Genomic DNA, 21981 nt, shown 5'->3' on the forward strand with positions numbered 1-21981 from the left:
CCTGCAGCACATCTTGGGTGAGCCTGAGCTAGAAGATGTCCCCGCTCCCTTTCTATTCTGAGCATGTGATCATAGTGACAATAGTCTAGCACTCCTTTCTGTGTCCTTGGAAGTACAATAATACTTTATAGCCACATGGTGGCAGCTCCCAGCTCCCTGTAAGCTGACAAGTGAAGAAATGAGATTGCTCATGAGATAAAAGTTACTTGATTGCAAGGGAGGTATGAGCTACAATTACCTACCCAGGGTCAACCTTCTCATGTTTTTGAGGGGTGCCCCCAGTCACCTCCAGTTCTCCCTGTTCTTTTTTCAATAATGATGATTACATCATGAGGCATCCCCACCCGGCTTGTATTTCTGCGTGGATAGTGGTCTGGCTGGCCAGGCCTCATGCCCAGCTGAAAGGAGGGGAACTTAGGTGGACAGTGAAACTGAGGGAAGATAACAAATGCACCTGACTCTGTCTACATTTGGCATTTTCCATATGGATCAAGTAAACACCAGAGAAGTAAAGCGCTGGGCTCGAGCCTTCTTTCCTGGCTGGGGAGGCGAGAAGGCTGGCATTCGATGCCTGCTCTGCAGAGGTGAGCCGGCCACAGTGAAAGGCTGGGAGAGTGGCCTGTTACAGAGGACAGGCCTTAGGCTTTCCCCTTAGTCTCTCTTTCTGTCACCAATGCTAGGGGAGGCAGAGCCTGGAGGAGGGAGGGAGCAGAGGTGTCCCAACGGCAAAGCGCCAACATGCCTTAGGATTTCGGTGCTGGGTTGGAAGGTGAGGAGGGGCTGCCCAAGCCTCCCCTGCCCACACACCCACCTGGGAATCCAGCCCACCCAGGGCGGATGGAAGAGATTAGATTTCCATCAAGGCTGACATCGAAGTTTTAAGCTGGGCTGGTTTTACTGACTGACGTGACTGGGTAATGATGAACCCCAGTTGTAACTGAGGGATTGAAATGGTTTGGGTGAAGGCTCAGATTAAGGAAGAATAAAATGGCTCATGCTTATATGTCCCTGAGTCAAGGCCTTTCTATACTCACTAACACAAAAATAATTTTCCAGCCAATACTTCTGAATTCAATTCCCGTTTCTTCATAGTCACAAGAAAAGTTTAATTTCTCAGAACACTCTTGAGAATGGTTTTTAAAATAATCAGGGAAGAGTTCTGCTTCCAGTAGTGGTGAAGTAGGTTCAACTCTGCCATAGACATAGCAGCTATTAACAAAATATAAAACAGGGCTGGGCGCAGTGGCTCACGTCTATAATCCCAGCACTTTGGGAGGCTGAGGCAGGTGGATCACCTGAGGTCAGGAGTTTGGGACCAGCCTGGCCAACATGGTGAACCCCTGTCTCTACTAAAAATACAAAAAAAATTAGCCAGGTGTGGTGACACATGGCCAGCTACTTGGGAGGCTGAGGAAGGAGAATTGCTTGGAGGTGGAGGTTGCAGTGAGCCAAGATCAAGCCATTGCACGCCATCCTGGGCAACAAGAGCGAAACTCTATCTCAAAAAATACATATATATACACGTATATATATATATACACGTGTATATATATATATATATATATATATATAAAATATAAAACAGCTACCCAGAGTGGAGGCCCTAGAGGGTGAGCATGGCAGGCAGAAGCTGGAAGGATTCTGATGCCTGGAATAGGCCATAGCTGGGACTGCTAGGTGGCTAGAGGGATGGACGGAGTAGACAGAGCCAGGTGGCAACTGTCTGGTTGTGAGAGTAAGCACATGGTTATTCACTGTGAAGCTCTCTCCACTTTCGTATATGTTTGAATTTTTTTTTTTTTTTTTTTTTTTTTTTGAGACAGAATCTCACTCTGTCACCCAGGCTGGAGTTCAATGGCGTAATCTCGGCTCACTGCAACCTTTGCCTTCCGGGTTCAAGTGATTCTCCTGCCTCAGCCTCCTGAGTAGCTGGGATTACAGGCATGTGCCATCATGCCCAGTTAATTTTTGTACTTTTGGTAGAGACGGGGTTTCATCATATTGGCCAGGCTGGTCTCAAACTCCTGACCTCAGGTGATCCACCTGTCTCGGCCTCCCAAAGTGCTAGGATTACAGGTGTAAGCCACCGTGCCTGGCCTGAAAAAACTTATAATGCAATATTGGGAGAAAACCAGAAAGGTGAATTTGACTCCATCAAGGAAAACTCCATCAGCACTTTACTTCTCTGGTGTCTACTTGATCCATATGGGAAATGCCAAATGCAGGTAGAGTCGGGTGTGTTTGTCATCTTCCCGCAGTCCTGCTGTCCACCTCAGTTCTCTTCCTTTCAGCTGGGCATGGGGCCTGACCAGCCAGACCACTGTCCAAGCAGAAGCCCAAGCCGGGCGGGGATGCCCTCATGATGCATTCATCATTATCGAGTGTAGAAAACTACACTTGTTATTGTGTAGTTTTACCCGATACCTGGTAGTGTATCTCTAGGTGTACCCCAATATCTTGTTACATATATTAAGAGCTGAAGTTCATTAGACTTCATATTAGAATAAAATAATCCATCATTTGTGTTTCTGGATTTTTTTTTTCAAGGACTAAGAATTTTGTTTTTCAATTCTGATCACTTTACTAATCACATGGGTTGATTTGAGCGTGCATACTGAAACTTAGGTTTTAGTATGTTGTCAGCCACTAAGAGCTGGCCAGAAAATTACCTTGGAGAGATTTTAATTTCTTGCCCCAGTTTTTTCAACTAATATGTAGTTGCAGATACGGAATTAGAAAAACAAACAAAAACTCTGCCAGATATAACCTATTGAAGGCGCTTTCACTTTTTGCAAGTATATTCCAATGCTAATCATACATTCCAATGCTAATCACACAGTGGTATGAATCACCACGCCCTTTCTCCCATCATTTATGTTTGTAAATCAAGCTTGTTCAACCTGTGGCCCAGGACAGCTTTGAAAGTGGCCCAACACAAATTCATAAAATTTCTTAAAACGTTATAAATTTTTTTGCATTTTTTTTTTTTAGCTCAACAGCTATTGTTAGTGTTAGTGTACTTTATGTGTGGCCCAAGACAATTATTCTTCCAGTATGGCCCAGGGAAGCCAAAAGAATGGACACCCCGACATAAATTGTTTATGCTTCTTTAGGAAAGGAGAAAATGAAGGAAAGGAGAGGAAGATTTAAACAGCTGTTTTTATCTTCCTGCCCCAAAAACTGTTCTGTTAAGGTGAACATATATACTTTAAAAAATCAGAACATCTTCAATTAAACTCGTTAAGCTATTTCAATATTACCTAAATTCTACAAATAAAAAGCATTTCATTCCAGCATTTAGAAAACTGAAAACACCACGTGAGAAAAGCAAAGCCTTCCTTTTCTTTCTCCTTGCTTTATTTAGGCAGAGTATCTCAACAGATAGGTTTAGAGGAAAAGCTTGCTGACAGTTGGTGAACACTCTTCTAATCCTGGACAAAATGACCAAGTGAGTGAAAGGAAAGGGACAAGGGAAGGTAGAGTGAGTGTTCCACACCTGGATTTTGAAAATCTAAGAGTCTGAATGTAAGGAAAATGGGATGAGGTGGTTAGGTGACCTAAGAAACCCAAACGCTTATATTTTAAGTCTTTGATCCATCCTGAGTTGGTTTTTGTATAAGGTGACAGATAGGGATCCAGTTTCGTTCCTCTACATGTGGCTTGCCAGTTTCCTGAAACAATAAAAATTCTAGAAGACAATATTGGAAAAATTCTTCTAGACGTTGGCCTAGGCAAAGAAGTCATGACTAAGACCCAAAAAGCAAATGCAACAAAAATAAAAATAAATAAATGGAACCTAATTGAACTAAAAAGCTTCCGCACAGCAAAAGAAATAATCAGCAGAGTAAACAGACAACCCCAGAATGGGTGGAAATATTTGCAAACTACACATCTGACAAAAGGAATAGTATGTAGAATCTACAAGTAACACAAACAAATCAGCAAGAAAAAACAGTAATCTCATTAAGAAGTAGGCAAAGGACATGAGTAGACAGTTCTCAAAAGAAGATACACAAATGGCCAACAAAAATGTGAAAAAAGTGCTGAACATCACCAATCATCAGGGAAATGCAATTAAAACCACAGTGAGATACCATCTTACTTCTGTAAAACTGATCATTATTAAAAACTCAAGAAACAATAGATATTGACATGGATTTGGGGAAAAAAGAATGCTTGTACACTGCGGATGGGAATGTAAATGAGTACAACCTCTATGGAAAACATCTGGACATTCCTTAAGGAGCTAAAAGTAGATCTATCATTTGATCCAGCAATCCCAGGGTATCTACCCTGATACAGTTTGGCTGTGCCCTCACCCAAATCTCATCTTGAATTATAGTCCCCATAATCCCCACATGTCATGGGAGGGATCTCTTGGGAGGTGATTAGATTATGGGGGTGGTTTGCATGCTGTTCTCCTGATAGTGAGTGAATTCTCATGAGATCTGATGGTTTTATAAGGGGCTTCCCCCTTCACTCAGCTCTCATTCTCCCTCCTGCCACCCTGTGAAGAGGTGCCTTCAGCCATGATTGTAAGGTTCCTGAGGCCTCCTAGGTCATGTGGAACTGTGAGTCAGTTAAACATCTTTTCTTTATAAATTACCCAGGCTTGGGTATTTTTTCATAGCAGCATGAGAACAGACTAACACATACCCAAAGGAAAAAGAAGTCATTATATGAAAAATACACTTGCACACGTATATTTATAGCAGCAAAATTCACTACTGTAAAGATACGGAACCAACCTAAGTGCCCATCAACTGAGTGCATAAAGAAAATGTGATATATATGTACACACACTCACACACACACATATATAGTATACCGTGGAATACTACTCAGCCATTAAAGGGAGCTAAACAACGTCTTTTGCAACACCTTGGATGGAGCTGGAGGTCATTATTATTATTTTCTTTTTTTTTTGAGACAGAGTCTTGCTCTGTCACCCAGGCTGGAGTGCAGTGGCATGATCTCGGCTCACAGCAGCCTCTGCGTCCCAGGTTCCAGGATTCTCCTGCCTCAGCCTCCTGGGTAGCTGGGATTACAGGCGCATGCTACCACGCCTGTAAATTTTGCACTTTTAGTAGAGACAGGGTTTCGCCTTGTTGGCCAGGCTTGTCTCGAACTCCTGACCTCATTATTCTAACTGAAGTAACATAGGAGTGGTAAACCCAAATCTTTATGTTTTCACTTAGAGGTGCGAGCTAAGCTATGAATACGCAAGGGCATACAGAGTGACATATGGACTTTAGAGACTCAGAAGGGGAAAGTTGGGAGGGAGGCTAGCGATAAAAAACTGCGCATTAGGTACAATGTACACTAGTCAGGTGACAGGTGCACTAAAATCTCAGAATTCATCTCTATATAATTTATCCACGTAGCAAAAAACCACTTGTACCTCAAAAGCTATTGAAATAAAAAAAAAAAGAAAAAAGAAACTTCAACTCCTTAGCATTCACCTGTGGAGCAGATTTTATCAGAGGCCGTAAATCACTCATTTAGGCAATCTCTTAGGTAAACAGCCAGCCCAGTGCCTTTAAACTATGGAGAAAATAGGGCTAGATAAGCAAATGGCTTGCTTGAGGGGAGAGAGGGCCTGCCAGCTACTCACATACCATAAAGGCAGTCACTCAAACTTGCAGACTTAAGTACCAGGAAAGCAAGTTTCTCAAACTTTAATGTGCCAAGGATTTTGTTAAAATGCAGACTTGAACTCAGTAGGTCTAGGGAGGAGCTTGCAATTTGAGTAGCAAGGCATGAAATTGTCCTCGCTTAACGTAATCTAAAGTTAAATATGTGTTATTTGTTTGCTTTAAAATCTCATTTAAGCTAGGGCAATTATGACTATCCCATTTTTAATTCCATATATATTTTCCAGTATTATTACAGTAATTCCTTATATATTAAATTGCTGAAGACAAAAATATTCAAATTGTATTTTATGAAACAGGGATCTCTGTGAAGATTTTTATAAATTGGTGATTTATGTTACTTCATTGAGCACGATTCTATGCTGGATACAGTGTTTTATGATGTGGGAATGTTCAATGAATCAAAGAGAATCCTCCACAGCACCTAACTGCGTATAATAGACCACTGTATTCTCTGATGGCAGAGTGAAGTCAAATAAAGAACATGCTTTGGGCCTGAAGTCAAAAAGTCTTTTTCTCTCCATTTCTTTTTGATTCCAGTAAAAACCTTTTTATTGACTAGAAGGCACTCACAGGCCAAATTCACCGCTCTCTGAAAGGGTTTAGTCGCCACCTTGTGGATAATAAAACAGCAAAAGCCCAAAATAATACATTTCTTGTACCAAAAAAAAAAAAAAAAAGATTTTAAACCTCCAGCATGGTTAATTTTCAAAACATATCCAAAAACTTACTTTGTAAGCCACTGAACATTACTGCCACAATTTGGTAGACTCAGAAGAATGCACCCTATTGTCAGAGTGAAGTTAGAAAGAAGAGCAGAGGGCCTTTCAGAATGTTTACAGCTGGAGCTGCTCAAAACTGCCATCTCCTAACCAGGCCACTTCCTTGAAAGAGACCGTACTCATTTCCGGATATGTACATAAAGGGGCAAGTTCATTACATCACAGGTTACCTTAATTTATGCTTACTGAATTTGCATCCTGCTCCCCTAATTAATCCTCAACATGGGGTAATAAGTGGAAGAACGACTCAAGAAATGTACTGCAAGGCTTCTCAAATATATCCGGTAATGTTAACCTGTGGCTTTGGCCACCCGTGTCGCTTAGTGTTAAGACAGGACTTGGAACAGCATTTCATCCTGGGCAATTCTTTTAAATAACCCGGGAGAAAATAAAGGCAAGCTTCAGAAGAGAACTGCATGAAAAGCAAAACAAAACAATACCAGAAAAATCCAGACAATATTTTTCTGCTGTTTAATTGATCTCAAGGAAGGAGAAATTCAAGTCCACAAAAACTTACATCAATTCTGTTTATCACATACAAAACTAAACATACAATATAACAGCAAATAAACATGCTAAATATTTTCAAGCCATTTTGAATAGTGTCCTGTACATGTACATAAATAAATAATAAATACTGCTTCTGAATTACCTTAAAATACAGTACCACCAAGAGTTTTATATTTCTATGTAACTACTCAATAAATGAGCATAAAGGAATGAGGAAGTAGACAATATCCATATCAGATAAAATAGAAAGTCTTACGTCCTTCTGAAAAGCAACACAATAGGCCCAAGAACAACTACAAACCATTTTCCTTTTAGCTAGTAGGTATATGGCAAGACCAACGATATTCTCTTCCCCATCCTTTTTGTCATAGGGTATGAAGTCTACCCTATTCAAGTTAGTTACAAGTCTTCAGCCCATTTAGTCATCTAAGAAGTTGAGAAAGTCTAAACCTAAGTAATCATAGCAAATACTGCAAATACTGATACATTTTTAGTCCATTTTTGTACTTTTTTACATTTTTTCCATTAGATAATTCCAAGCCTAAAATATTTTTCTTTTTTTTTAAAAAAAAACTTGGATTGTTTTAATTGGTTTAAATGCAGAGTAAACAACTCCCCAGAGATGAGAGGCACTTCTTGGAAATACAATGACCCATGTCACTAGACTAGCAAAACACTCAGTGCTTTTGACTTGATGAACTGAATGAGTTCATGATTCAACTTTCCAATGTTGTCTATTTGAAAAATAGCAAGATTCTTATCGGCAGCATCTAGTGCATTAAGATGTATTAGATAGGTGTATCAGATATCATAAAATTAAAATTGTGCTTATGTTAATTCTGTAATAGGCCTAACTTTAAAACACTTCATGATATTCACTAGGAGCTATGATCCAGTCGTGATAATATTGGTTAAAATAGTCAATCTGAGGCAGAAAGTAAACAAGCAAAGTCACTTTTGCAGGCTTTTAAAACTGTTTAACACATGAAATTATGACTATTCCCCAGATTATACAACCAGCTTCAATTTAAAAAGCTGGGAACAAATATTATGAGGCATTACTTCTAAATTTCTTTTTTTTTTTTTTTCTTTTTTGAAACGGAGTTTCGCTCTTGTTGCCCAGGCTGGAGTGCAATGGCGCAATATTGGCTCACTACAACCTCCGCCTCCCGGGTTCAAGCGATTCTCCTGCCTCAGCCTCCCGAGTAGCTGGGATTACGGCCATGTGCCACGACGCCTGGCTAATTTTGTATTTTTAGTAGAGATGGGGGTTTCTCCATGTTGGTCAGGCTGGTCTTGAACTCCTGACCTCAGGTGATCTGCCTGCCTTGGCCTCCCAAAGTGCTGGGATTACAGGTGTGAGCCACCACACCTGGCCACCTCTAAATTTCTTAATCATGATTGTCTTCAGCTCAGACATACACAAGGCAAGTAGAATTACTAATAAATCACTTTACCCTCAATCATTTAAGGTCTCTAAGAGCATGCACTTGGATACATTACAGGGAAGGGCAGCAACTCAGCATAAACCCTTTAGTATTAAAGGGTATATATACATATACACATATGTATAGAATATCATGCTTTTGAATATCTATTGGCCATGAAACTTCATAGAGAGCTGCATAAAAATCTAGCAAAGAAAGGATCATAAGTGAAGTGCCAGCCATGGATAACAGACTAATCTGTGCTCACAAAATAGGGCAGGCAAGGAACACACAGACATCACTCAGGAACTACATGAAAACTAAGAGTAGTGCTGTTTTCCAAATATAAAACATATACTAAGTACAAAAGTTATACTATATTTGAGGACTACGGAAGTAATGCTTACTATATGTACATCTTTTGTTCACATAAAAAGCTTAAAATTAGATCTTAGTGTAAAAGTATGCTTTCTCCAGTAGGATGGTGTCAGAGGAAAAGAATGTAAGAAGGAACTTGTACAAGTCTGAAAATTAAGTCTTGAAAGAAAAAGGATACCATAAAAAATATGTCATTTGGTATGATTAAAATCAGATTTTAAGAGACCTTAAAATGTAACCTTTGCACATTGTTTTTTATAATTATACACATATAATTATAGCTACATAATCTTGTCTTTATGCTGTTTTGATATTTTTTCAGACATTTACTGCTGTCTGAAAAGTTTACAAGCTATTATATATTCCCAAATGAAAAATGCCAAGTTTTTCATCTGCCCTGAAGGTGAAAAAATTGAAACCTCTACGTCAAAAACAAATACAATAATTGTTTAAAGGGATAAAATCAACTATAATGACATGGGCAGTATTAAAAAACTGCGCAAATATAAACAGAAATCTCACAGCACAACTATAGGAACAGGAAAATGTTATTTAACTGCAGTTAAATAAGAAGGCTTGGAGAGAGTCAGGAAGCCTGAAGACCAGATAAGGGAGTTTAGAATTCATTCAGCAACCTTATTCATATTCCACTCTCCCGCCCCTCACCCCAAGCAAAATAATAAAATCCTGCTCTTGCAAACTGAAACAGATCATTATTTTTGACTAAGGACCACAGGGTGTGGAACCCAAATCAGTAACTGTGTAACTATTACATCGAATGTAGGTCCATGTGTTTTGATCCTTTTACAGGCCCTTCCTTTGCAAATTGTAAAGAGTGATTTCCCTGTGGTGCCTCTCTGAAGAAGCCTTACATGCCAGCAATTCCAGAGTGTCAAATATTTCATTCTCAGCCCCACCAAACAGCACTAATCATGCTAAGCCCATTGACTTTGAAAATTCTGCAAGTTATTTTAACCTTAGTTTGGAGAACCCAAAAGTAGGTTTTACCACCACCTCTAAGTTTAAAATGCTCCCCCCCCCAAAAAAAACCATGTCAGAGAAAATGTATTGAAGTACTAGATTCCACTATCTCTCTAAAGAGCAACCAGCTTAGTGATAAATGACTACTCAAAATACAAACTCACTACTCCCTGACTTGAGAAAGAACTAAAGCTTCTCCTAAGGGTAAAATGAACACAAATTTTGCTTGAGGAGTTTATAAAAAACTAAGCAAGGGAGTGGGAAAGAAGGGCCTTATTTTAAACATTTAGGATTCCACACCATTTGAAACAGTCTGCACTATTTTATATACTTACGTGCATGTGAAAATGGGGAGGTAACACCACTAGCTGCCCTACACAGGCCGGCTACTGTAGCCGGGGTTTCACTGACACTTTCCCTGGAGAGGTGCCATTTTATTCCTTTATATCGCACATATTTTAGGTAATTTTTATCTAAAGGGCTCTCATTTCTCTAAGACTGACAATACAAAGAAAGGCTTATTGAAAGACACCTCTCTTTGAAAATAACCCCACTAGGGGTAGAAATAAAGGTGGATAAAAATGCTAATCGACTACTTAAATGTCAGTAATTGTAAAATTCCTTAAAATTCACAGTATTTTGACTTTTGGAAGAGCTCCAATATTGACGTACCTGCAGGTCTTGCCAATTCATCATTTTAGGTATTTATTTTAGTTTATATGTGTTTTGCTTTACTCCGTTTGTTTTCAGTTTTTTCTCACCCAATACAGTGGCATGACCACAGCTCTCTGCCTTTCCCTTTTTCCTAGGATGTGCGTGTGCTTGTGTTTTGGAGGCCTTACAGGAATCTGCGGAGTCCAGAATCACAGCTGCCTGTTTGGGAATTCGAATGTTACCGTTGGTCTCCACCTTAGAGCTGCTTCCACTGCAGGACAGATCCCAACGCTGCAGCTTCGTACTCTTACTTGATTTCTTTTTCTTTTCTTCTGTCCTCATGTCAAGGGTTTGCCTCTGAGAACAAAACCTGGTACCACCAAGCACATCAGTGGGTCTAGGGGAAGTCTCAAATGCATAATGTGATGGGTGGATTTCTTCATGGTGAAAAGGTTTCTTTCGGGAAGGGCCTGACTTGGAAGCCCGTTCCTGGTGAGGTAGTGGCTTGGACAGAGCACTAGCAATTAGCTGACTTCTCCCAGGGCTTTTCAGTGCCCCTGAGGTCCCAGAGGCAGTGGGGGGTCTTGCTTTGCTCCCCTTTGCTTTTTCACACTGTACAGTCTGGACCTGCAGCCACTCAAGCTGAATAAGTCTATCGATATACTTCCCAAGAAGTCCTCCCACTCGGGGCACGGCTTCTGTTTTGTTCTCTGCGTTCAGAAGCAGGGCCATATCTCGTAAGTCCCAGAAGCTGAAAGGGGGTGGAAGGAAATTAGGATAATAGTATTCAGGCTTTGTATGGCCCTGACCAGGGTGAAGATCAAAGTAAACTGGGTCAATTTCTTCAGCTCGAAGATTGAGATCAGGAGGTGTGAGGGGAGAAGGAGGAATGGGAATTCTTTCTGAATCAGAGAGATCACTTGCACTGTCCTCATCAGCATCCTCTTTAATAATTTTCATTGACTGAAAATCAAGAAACAATTTATTCCCTGAGGCCCCCTGACACCTGGAACCGAGTGGATTCCTTTTTCGTCTTGCTTCCGGGGAAATGCTTTCTTTAAGTTTTTCTTCAGTAGGCTGGGTGACAGCTGTGAGGCTGCTTCTCGGCTGGGAAGAAGCGTGGGGTACTTGGGATTTACTCTGCCTTTTTCCTGAAGAATTCTTTGAATGTTGCACTTTATTCCAAGATGGGCCAGCATTCATATTGCTGTGAGAAAATACAACTGCAATTCTTACCACATATGACAAACAATGGTCTGGCTATAATTAAACAAACAAAAATAATCTTCTAGTTGTACCTTTTTGTCTCAGGTATTACTAGGCATTAGAAAATGTCAGCTTCCAGACTCCTTACAACATAGGTAATTTTACAGAACATTTTCCCATATAATACTCTGAGATACATTATATAATGCATGTGACAAAAGAGAATGCACAGTTTCCATTTTATATCAAATATTAGCATTTAGGGAAAACATTAACATTTCTCAAAGTGCTTGTTTCATACTTTTAGTGCAATCATATGTACTTTAAAAAAAAACATTAGTTTGGAAAAAAATCAGTCGTAGAACTCTGGAATTGTTACGATCAAAAGCATTTAATAACATTCGGAAGTAAAAACAGTTTTATTTTACATACCTATTTTAAATTAAGTGTAAGTATGACATAACATGCAAGTTGTGCAGTTTAATCACTGATTAGTGGCGATTCTGAGCTGAGTGAAATTTTAATATATAAAAGTATTGCACATACAAACCTGTACCTTAAATCAAAAGCTTGTTACAATGTTTTCAAACAGAAAACACATTTGGGAAAATTGTATTTAAAGAACAGAAATAAAATCATATGGTGCCCTATAACACATATGAATGAAAACACAGGGTCTTAGTGCTACCTTGTGAATAGCAGATAAAAGGAATAATGAATACTGTGTGCATTATGAGTATAGAAACTAATTCTCTCTGGCATAATTTATTCTGAGGCTGAATCTCACATCAGAGTTGAAAATATCTTCTTTTCAATTTATTTACCAAGAACGTGGCATTTAAGATTAATAATACTTCTCTGTAATATAAGTCAGATAGAATGAATAGAAATGGGTGGTAAACATGCTTTCTGGAAACTTCAGAGGTTCATTTGCCCAGTGGTTTCAAACAACCTAAGCAACTATTTGAATACGTGCTACGTTTTAATTAATAAATATGGAGGACATTAAAGCATTGCCAATATACAACGTGTACTCAATAAATGTTGAATAAACGAATGAAAAAAATGAAGGAATCTCCATTATTCAGAACTCATAACACTCTTAAAACATTTTGTTCCTGCCTGTCAGTATGCATCCATAAAAATTAATTATTGTCAGTATCCTTTTATATAAAAGGAAACTAACATAGAAAAGTGATTAAAGGACTTACTCAAAATTATAATTCTGCTAACAACTGCCAGAATTATGACCATTGGAATCCTTATCCACTATTATGCTTAAACCACTTTTCTACTCATTTCTGCTAGAAAAAAATTATAAATGTATATTTCTTATCCATAGACACACTTTTTACCCCACTCCACATATTCAATCTGGACAACAGAGATAATGAGCCTTTTGCAAGATAAAACAATTATACTAAAACTATTTACCTGCTTTTCTGATGAGATTCATTCACCCTATTCCTCTTCTTGAAAAAATCACGTGGCTGATCATCATCTAGGGTTTGATGGACTGTCTAAAAAACAGGGATGCAGTAATAAATACTGTGAACATGTAAACAAGAAACAAGCAAGCAAACAAAAATCACAGAATAAATCTAAGTAACATTTTTCTTCTAAGTTTACATTACCTTTCCTGTAGTGCTCAAAATATTCTTGCTCAATCTGCTGGAAGATGATGACAGCTGGGGAGGTGACTTCTTTATTCTTCTTATATTTGGAAAGGTCTCCTCACCACTGGAACTAGAAGCAACAGAATACTGTCAGTAACTATTGATTGCAAATGGTCCTACCACCAGTATTGGGTTGGTTTTTCACTTGTTTGTTTTTTAATACTTGTATAATATTGAAATATTAGGGCTGTGATCATATAGTGGTTTGCACTCTAGGTTGTGAAATACTGGGGAAGGGAGACATTGTCTTATGCTTACAGTTTTGTCTTTTCTGCTTATTACAGTAGATATTAGAGACAGGATCACAGGATCACACTACTATAAATACTGTGAATGATTCCATCTCTCTCTCTTCCTATTCACACACAGGTATAATCTTCCTTGGAAATAATATGTTGAAGAAATTTGGAAGGCTAAATAAGGTCAGGTCTTATTCCAGCATTCAATCATTGCATTGCCCAATCATTCATTCATTCAACAAATAATTACAGGAGTACCCAGAAAAATGGCAATGATTATGCACGTCCCTGTTCTGAAGGAGCTTAAACTCTAGGAGGAACGTTCCCATTCAATTTTTCGGCCTTCTCTAACACATCAATCCATTATAAGATTTTCCATATATTCATACATATTACATATTATATCTCTTTGTGAAACATTGTTGACCTATACCACATATTGCTCTTTTCCCCTCTCATTTTGAGTGGCCTATTAAAAGTGCGCTGAATGGAAATTGGACACTTCTTTTTCCCATATCACCTGTCTCTGTAAAAGAGATGTGATTATAGAAGATTTTTATTTTCTTCCTGAAAGTTTCCTGTATTTTTCCCACAATAATCATGTAAGCCTTTGTAGTTAGCTTACATCCAATGATAAATAAAATCACACTCTCACATTTAATGAATTATACCACAATCAACAGCCATGACTCATTTTAGATGCATAAAATGTGCTTGGATCAAGCCCCTTTCATTAGTCTGGTTTTCTTTCTGCTTTGTCCCTCTGGACAATAAAAAGGAACCTTCTTAATGGAATGGCTGGCCCCAAACTTCTCCCTGGAAAGTGCACTTGCATCTTTTCCACTTCATTTCATCTGGTATGCTTTACACCAAAGGCTGTGGGGTTTTGTGCTCAAAGCTACCGGGTGAGAGACACGAATGCTTGTAGGGTTCTAAAGAGGCAGAAAACAAGCTTCTGGCCTTGTTGGTGTTTCTGGCTTGCTTGGAAACAAAGCTAAAACTCGGAGATTCTGGCTAAAAATATGCTCCCCAAGAGCCAGAGGCTGATGAAGGGCAGCTGCAGAAGTCATCAGCGGGTAATAACTCTTGTTCCCCTGTCTTCCTCTCTGGCGCTGAGTCCAGGAAGACAACAGCAGCACCTCCCCTCCCCACCCTCAAGGGAATCTGCTGGCCATTCGGTGCGGCAAAGCATTCTGGGTGATGTGGACATGACGCTGCTCCTCTACGCAGTGAGGCTCCCTCGGTCTGGCCACGGGTCCAGGTTGCAGTGAACCTGTCCAAAGTGTGGGCTGGCCTCGATGTTTAAAATTAGCCTGAGACCAGCTCCTGGCAAGGGCCGGTTTTTGCACCACCGCTCCCCCCATCCACAACCCAGAAATCTAAGGACACGCAGCATGCATTTTCCTTGTCCTCCGTTTGTGCAGACAAAGTCTATGATCGATAGGCGAGCAGTCCAGGCAGACGTAAACAGAAATTGATCAGACCTGTTTCGCGACTGCAGCGGACACGTGACGAGGCTGCCAGCCTTCCTTCCACTCCGGCGCCCGCGCGGGGAGGCCCGGCTGCGGCGCGCTGCGGCAGGGGAGCTGGAGGCGGCGGCGCGCAGCTCGGCTGAGCTCCTAGGCTGAGCTGAGGATGGCGGGGGCCCGCCTGCAGGCGGCGTCACGAGGGGCGGGGCGGAGGCTCGCTAGGAAGTTGCACTGGGTCAAGTCTCAGCCTTGTAAGTAACGCCGCGGACCGGGAAAGTAGGAGGGGCGGCTCCCGCAACGCAGCCTTCTTGTAAGAACCTCCAAGGAAGCAAGAAGAAAAGAGGCGCTACCCTGCGCTCCCGGGAGGCCTCTGAAAGCTTCCACTAGAGAAAAACTCCCCACTTTTACAATTTCTTTAACTGCAAGAAGCGGAGGACCTGGACAAGGACTGGAGGGGCAAGGTGGCGAACCAAGGGTAGGGCGCGCACCGGGCCCGAGAGGTCCCCCGCAGGTTGCAGACACGGTGGACTCTCAGTGGCTTCTGAGCACGGAGGGAGCTGTAGCGGGGTCGGGAGGTCGTCCCTCATCCCTGTCTCCCCATCTTCCGACGGCCGGCGGGGCCATGTCCAGAGGCCCGAGCTCCGCGGTCCTGCCTAGCGCCCTGGGATCCCGGAAGCTCGGCCCCCGGAGCCTCAGCTGCCTGTCGGACCTGGACGGCGGCGTGGCCCTGGAGCCCCGGCCCTGTAGGCCCCCGGGGAGCCCGGGCCGCGCGCCGCCGCCAACGCCAGCGCCGTCGGGCTGCGACCCCCGCCTGCGGCCCATCATCCTGCGGCGGGCGCGCTCACTGCCCAGCTCCCCCGAGCGCCGCCAGAAGGCCGCGGGCGCGCCGGGCTCTGCGTGTCGGCCAGGCTGCAGCCGGCAGCTCCGCGTGCGCTTCGCCGACGCCCTGGGCTTGGAGCTGGCGCAGGTCAAGGTGTTCAACGCGGGAGACGACCCGTCCGTGCCGCTGCACGTGCTGTCGCGGCTCGCCATCAACTCGGACCTGTGTTGCAGCAGCCAGGACCTGGAGTTCACCCTGCAGTGCCTGGTGCCCGATTTCCCGCCGCCCGTCGAGGCCGCCGACTTTGGCGAGCGCCTGCAGCGGCAGCTCGTGTGCCTGGAGCGTGTCACTTGCTCGGACCTTGGCATCAGCGGTACAGTGCGCGTATGCAACGTGGCCTTCGAGAAGCAGGTGGCTGTGCGCTACACTTTCTCAGGCTGGCGCAGTACCCACGAGGCGGTGGCGCGGTGGCGCGGGCCCGCAGGCCCCGAGGGCACGGAGGACGTTTTCACTTTCGGCTTCCCAGTACCGCCCTTCCTGCTGGAGCTCGGCTCCCGCGTGCACTTCGCAGTGCGCTACCGAGTGGCGGGTGCCGAGTACTGGGACAACAACGACCACCGAGACTACAGCCTCACATGTCGCAACCACGCGCTGCACATGCCTCGCGGGGAGTGCGAAGAGAGCTGGATCCACTTCATCTGAGCCGCGCGGGGACCGGCCACCTGGAGCCTCCACACCTAAGCTGCGCCTCCTGTCATTTCCCTGCTGGCCTCTCAGATCTATCTGGTTGTTCTTCACCACCCTCCAAGTCCTCTGACCTAATTTTCTGCTGCAAGGTCCCCTGGCAGTGGCCCATCTTATCTTCTACTTGAAACGTCTGAGTCACTGGCCTCAGGTGGCCAGAAGGCCGAGTTGTGTAATGAGTTGGGGCAGGGTGGTGGGGTAGGTGCATGGGAGGGTGGGCCCTCTGGGGAGGCCCAAGCAGCTTGTTTTGTAAAGGCCCAAGTCCTCCTGCTAGGAAAAGCTTTTGCATGTGTCCTGAATGTGTCTCTGTAAACATAGCTGTTATTTATTATTGTGATGTTGGGACCTTTAGCCCATGGCGGATGCCTCCTCAGTAATATTCTCGATTTAATAAGCTAAAAAAAAAAAGTTCTGTTACGTGTTTGTGCCCACAGTAAAGAGAATGTACGGTGTGACCCACATCATGGTCCCTCCAGGCGTTCCTGCCCCAGGACAAGGAAAACCTGAGACCACATCTGATTGCCAACGGCTGTAGCCTTCTAACAGTGGAAAACTATTAATAGGCAAGAAATTTCTGCTTTATCAGTCATCACACAACCATTCCTGGGCATTGAGACTGTCCTGGTTAGGCTGTGTCTCTCTTACATTAACAGCTGGGGAGGAGGGAAAAGCTTCAAACTTTTAAACTAGCAAAACAGTTATTTCTCTGCATTCACAATTCTGATTTCATGTGTTTCTCTGTACATGTTTGATCATTATCAGGCCATTCTGTTAAAGTTTTAAACTAAGCATTTTAAGAAGTCTTGCCTCAGTTATTTCAGTTTTCAGGTGACTAGAGAATTTCAGGCAACAGTGCCCTTTGCAATTACCTTTTTGATGATTAAAATGACTATTTTTATTTCTTGTTAAGCATCAGAAGATGTCAGCATTCATCTTTTGGGAGTCCAGTTACAAGGTGGAACTAGGTATTTTCAGCAATAGCCAGAGCACTGGAGGAAAAATAATTGACAAATATTTATACTTTTAAATTGTTTTGAACTATATTTACATACATCATGTTTTATCAGGTACCCACCAACTTTACACTTTGTGCCTTCGGATAGAGTTTCTAACATTTTCTAATTTGTCAGTTTTAAAATACTAAATTCTAGCCGGGCGCGGTGGCTCACGCCTGTAATCCCAGCACTTTGGGAGGCTGAGGCGGGTGGATCACGAGGTCAGGAGATCGAGACCACGGTGAAACCCCGTCTCTACTAAAAATACAAAAAAATTAGCCGGGCGTGGTGGCGGGCGCCTGTAGTCCCAGCTACTCGGAGAGGCTGAGGCAGGAGAATGGCGTGAACCCGGGAGGCGGAGCTTGCAGTGAGCCGAGATTGCGCCACTGCACTCCAGCCTGGGTGACAGAGCAAGACTCCGTCTCAAAAAAAAAAAAAAAATACTAAATTCTTTTATGTTTTTAAACCCTCAACCAAGAAGTCAAGACCACTGTCCCCTGCTGAGTTAGGCAATCACTTAAAACTCCAAAGAACTCCAGGCTGAGGAGTTCTTTTGGTGCTGAACAGTGGTCTGACAATAGGTGCTAGAATTAAGGTGTGCAAAACAAACAAACAAAAAAAAACAGCCAAGAAGGACAAGATCTCCAATTTGTGAAGTTTGTTTATGATACAGTTGAAACCAGTCTGATCAGTTTTATGCTACCTGTCACCAGGAAATTAACTAAATTTTTGAATGCTTGTTGGCATCTGTCAAATCAATACTGAAAGGATGCATTTCGGCTTTTAACCAGTTTGGTTCTGATAATTGCAACCTCTGTGCTTTTATAATTCAAAGAACAAGGATGGCTTTCTTCGGTATCTTTTGATCTAAGAACACTGAATTTTGACTTAAAATATTGTGACTAAATTGCACAATCTCTGGCTATTAGCAATGTTCACTACATTGACATGCAAGAGAGAGAGAAGCCTGGTTACATTTCCTGCTATTTAACAAACTGTCCAATTAGGTCAGCAAGCCTGTTAGGGCCTTGGCTGCTATGCCCCTGGCCCCAAAACTGAGAGCAAGACAATTGTCCAGAGAATTTAGGTATGAGTTAAGAGCTGCCAGATTTATTTTAAGGCATGTAGAGAATCTCATAATCTATGTGAAAGTCACTTGCCAAAAAGGTTCTGGTCATGAAATATAAAGTAAATGTTATATATTTAATATTAAGTGAACCTCCCGTGCCTTTTAAAAAATATCAACATTATGAAATTTAAAAGCTTAAATATTGGAACAGCTGAAGGAGAATTTTCAGACCCTAAAACAGTTATATTGCTTAGATGTTAAAATTTTCTAGTGGACTGTGCAATTGCTGGGTTGTCTCCCCAGACATATTTTAATATGTTATTTAAAATGATTTTACCCAAACCTAAGTATTAAAGTATATGTGCAAAAACAGCTGTGAGCCATTCTATTATGCTGGAGTGTTTTTCTTGTGGCCTAATTACAGAAGACCAAGCGTTAGAAACTTCTTGTCTAAATCATTTCACATGCAAGTCTTATCCTTTCTACAACACCAATAAATGTAGAGCCTTGGCAAAAATAAATTTTGTCATTGTGCCTCAGCGTCAGTAGCAGAGTTGTTGTGTGTGTCTTTGAGAAAAGGAGATGCAATTTTATATGCCAGGTCAGCATGAGCTATGAAGAAAGCTCTAGGGGAATACAAGGAATGTGATCATTAATGTACTTCTCTTACAACAGTTAATGACACTGTGCAGGCAGTAATGAGTGTGTGCCTTCCTTCCGGATCATGACCCTCACCTAAGTACAAAGTCTTGCACATGGGGGAAGAAAACTTACATTTGTCTTCCCTTATTTGCTTGGCCACAGTGCTAAGTGCTTTAAACATGTGATTTCATTTAATTCTGAATGTCATGCTATCTGGTAGACAATATCCCCTTTTTCTTAGCTGAAAAGAACAAGGCTCAGAGAGGTTTAAGTACAACCATAGGCTACATAACATTTCACTCAACAGGGGAACTGTATATATGACGTGGGTCCATGGAATTATACCAGATTTTTTTCTGTATCTTTTCTGTGTTTAGATACACAAATACCCTTGTGTTACAGTTGTCTACCGTATTCAGTGCAGTAACATGCTGTACAGGTTTGCAGCCTTGAAGCAATAGACTGTACTATATATACCTGAGGTGTGTAGTAGGCTATACCATCTAGGTTTTTGTAAGTAAATGCGAAGATACTCACACAATAACAGAATTGCTTGAGGAGGACACCTTTCCCAGAACTTACCCCTATCATTAAGCAATGCATAACTGTAATTCACCTAAAGTCCCATAGCTGGTGAGTAACAAATTGAGCATTCAAACCTATTTCAAAGTCAATGATCTCTCTACCTGTTATATGACATATAGAATATTCCAAATAAATGCTTGTTGATTCAGAAAGCTAAATTAGTTGAAAGCCAAATTATGGTATTCTCTTTTTTGAGACAAGGTCTTGCCTTGTCACCAACGTTGGAGTGCAATGGTGCAATCATAGCTCACTGCAGCCTCCAGCTCCTGGGCTCAAGAAAAATTCTCCTGCCTCAGCCTCCGGTGTAGAGCAGCTAGGTGCACAGGCACATGCCACCACGCCTGGCTAATTTTGTTTTTTTTTTTGTAGAGATAGGGCCTAGCTATGTTGCCCAGGCTAGTTTCAAATTCCTGGCCTCAAGCAAGCCCATCAACTCAGCCTCCCAAAGTGCAGGGAGTATATGTGTGAACCACTGCACATAGTTTCCAAATTTTGATTATAATAAGGTTTTTCATGAAACGCCATGGTCTAAAACCTTTAAAAAAAATTAACAGTAAAATTAGTGATACCCTTTTTTCTTCCATGTTGTTTACTGATGTTTACTAAATAATCCGCAGGCTTCCTGAACACATGAAGCAATAAAATAGGCTCTAACATTTTTCTTCAACTAAAAAGCGGCAAGGTAAAAAATAATCACTATTAATTTTTGAAGTGTATTAGGAAAATTCCTGTGCATTCCCAACTCCATCATGAAGGATCTTAGATCTATTGGCGGAAAACTAGGTATGAAAATAATTACGCAAAATTGCCAGGTCACAATTTTGAAGCACTCTTCAATCTTGTTACATTTTGTGTTATACATTAATAATACTTAAACGTATGAAGAATTCAAAAGCATTGAAACTTTGAACATATAAAATCCCCTCAAATCCCTGCGTACACCTGTGTACCTTAGATTGCATATGTAATCTGTCAGCTCTGAATGAAAAAACTAAGATATCAAAATTAAGTTCAATGGGGGTAGTTACAAAGTTGTCAAGAAGGTAATTCTAGCTAAGCAGAATATTTAAAACACCTGAGAGCTTATTTAATGTGATTTGATCTGCTCTGGTCCACAACGGAGCTTTGATTATATTCCCTTGTGTTTATTTTTTCAGGTGCTTTCCACCGCACATTTAAATCCTAATCCCATATTTTTAAACAATTAGTGCCTTTTAGATAAGAAACTAAAATGTTATTAAAATATAATTTTAAATTTTGATTTGAAGATACCTATAAAAGTTTAACTACACATACAATTCAACTTTTTTTTTTTTTTTTTTTTTTGAGACGGAGTCTCGCTCTGTCACCCAGGCTGGAGTGCAGTGGCGCAATCTCGGCTCACTGCAAGCTCCGCCTCCCGGGTTCACGCCATTCTCCTGCCTCAGCCTCTCCGAGTAGCTGGGACTACAGGCGCCCGCCACCACGCCCGGCTAATTTTTTTGTACTTTTAGTAGAGACGGGGTTTCACCGTGGTCTCGATCTCCTGACCTCGTGATCCGCCCGCCTCGGCCTCCCAAAGTGCTGGGCTTACAATTCAACTTTTAAAAATTGATCCGACACAAATATTGATTAATCCAAAGGTGGTTTGCTGCAGTATTATTTGTAATAGAAGTGTAGGCTCATCAGTGGAGGCTTGAATTCCTCGGCTGAAGTTAATCCACATGATTAAATAATTACGAAGCTGTTAGACGGAGCTGCGTCTCAGTGCAAGTGGAACAGTTTCCATCTCAGAACGGGAGCACGGGGAAAACACGCCGAAGACTGAGTGCCGAACACCGACGCCCTCTGCGAGCCAAGGGGCAAGGAGACCCTTTCGCGGCTGTGCCTGTCTCACAAGGGCTTGCGATTTTTAACACAAGCACCCGCTGGCTGCATAAGTTACATGCATATCTTAAATGGAAACGTCTGAAAGAGCCTAGGAATACGCAGTTGGGTACCCAGCTCAGCACCCTGTCTCGGGACCTGCGGTCCCTCCCGCCCTCCGGCACCCGCACCCAGGAGCCCAGGCGGCCCTGCGCCCCCTGCTGGCAGGAGCCGGGCCTCACCCAGGAGTCGTCGACCCGGCGCCCTGGTTCCCCGGTCCGGCTCGCCACCGCAGGGTTGGCTGG

At 42.1% G+C, this 21981-nt stretch overlaps 2 protein-coding genes across 3 annotated transcripts in view; one reads left to right on the plus strand and one right to left on the minus strand.

The window, feature by feature from the left end:
* Positions 1-17529, minus strand: part of FAM217B (family with sequence similarity 217 member B) — a 50068-nt gene extending 32539 nt beyond the window's left edge. Inside the window, exons 1-4 of one of the 2 annotated variants that reach the window (XM_063634210.1) lie at positions 14992-15141; positions 13227-13338; positions 13027-13112; positions 10405-11593 (exon numbers count right to left, since the gene is read on the minus strand). In XM_063634210.1, coding sequence (XP_063490280.1) covers positions 10438-11589 — 1152 coding nt within the window. In that variant the 5' untranslated portion in view covers positions 11590-11593; positions 13027-13112; positions 13227-13338; positions 14992-15141 and the 3' untranslated portion in view covers positions 10405-10437. Of the gene's footprint in view, positions 1-6873; positions 11594-13026; positions 13113-13226; positions 13339-14991; positions 15142-17409 lie in introns of those variants that run through there. The other variant, XM_063634209.1, reaches the window with a different exon arrangement.
* PPP1R3D (protein phosphatase 1 regulatory subunit 3D) lies at positions 15326-19125 on the plus strand. Its single transcript, XM_055266148.2, has one exon. It carries the CDS (start codon positions 15599-15601, stop codon positions 16496-16498), a length of 900 nt encoding a protein of 299 aa, XP_055122123.2. The 5' UTR covers positions 15326-15598; the 3' UTR covers positions 16499-19125.
* Positions 19126-21981: the final 2856 nt, after the last annotated feature.

Source organism: Symphalangus syndactylus, chromosome 24 (assembly GCF_028878055.3).
Source record: "Symphalangus syndactylus isolate Jambi chromosome 24, NHGRI_mSymSyn1-v2.1_pri, whole genome shotgun sequence".
Lineage (NCBI taxonomy): Eukaryota > Metazoa > Chordata > Mammalia > Primates > Hylobatidae > Symphalangus > Symphalangus syndactylus.

Coding starts and splice junctions, on each gene's coding strand:
- PPP1R3D (XM_055266148.2), top strand. CDS start 15,599: ATGTCCAGAGGCCCGAGCTCCGCGGTCCTGCCTAGCGCCCTGGGATCC.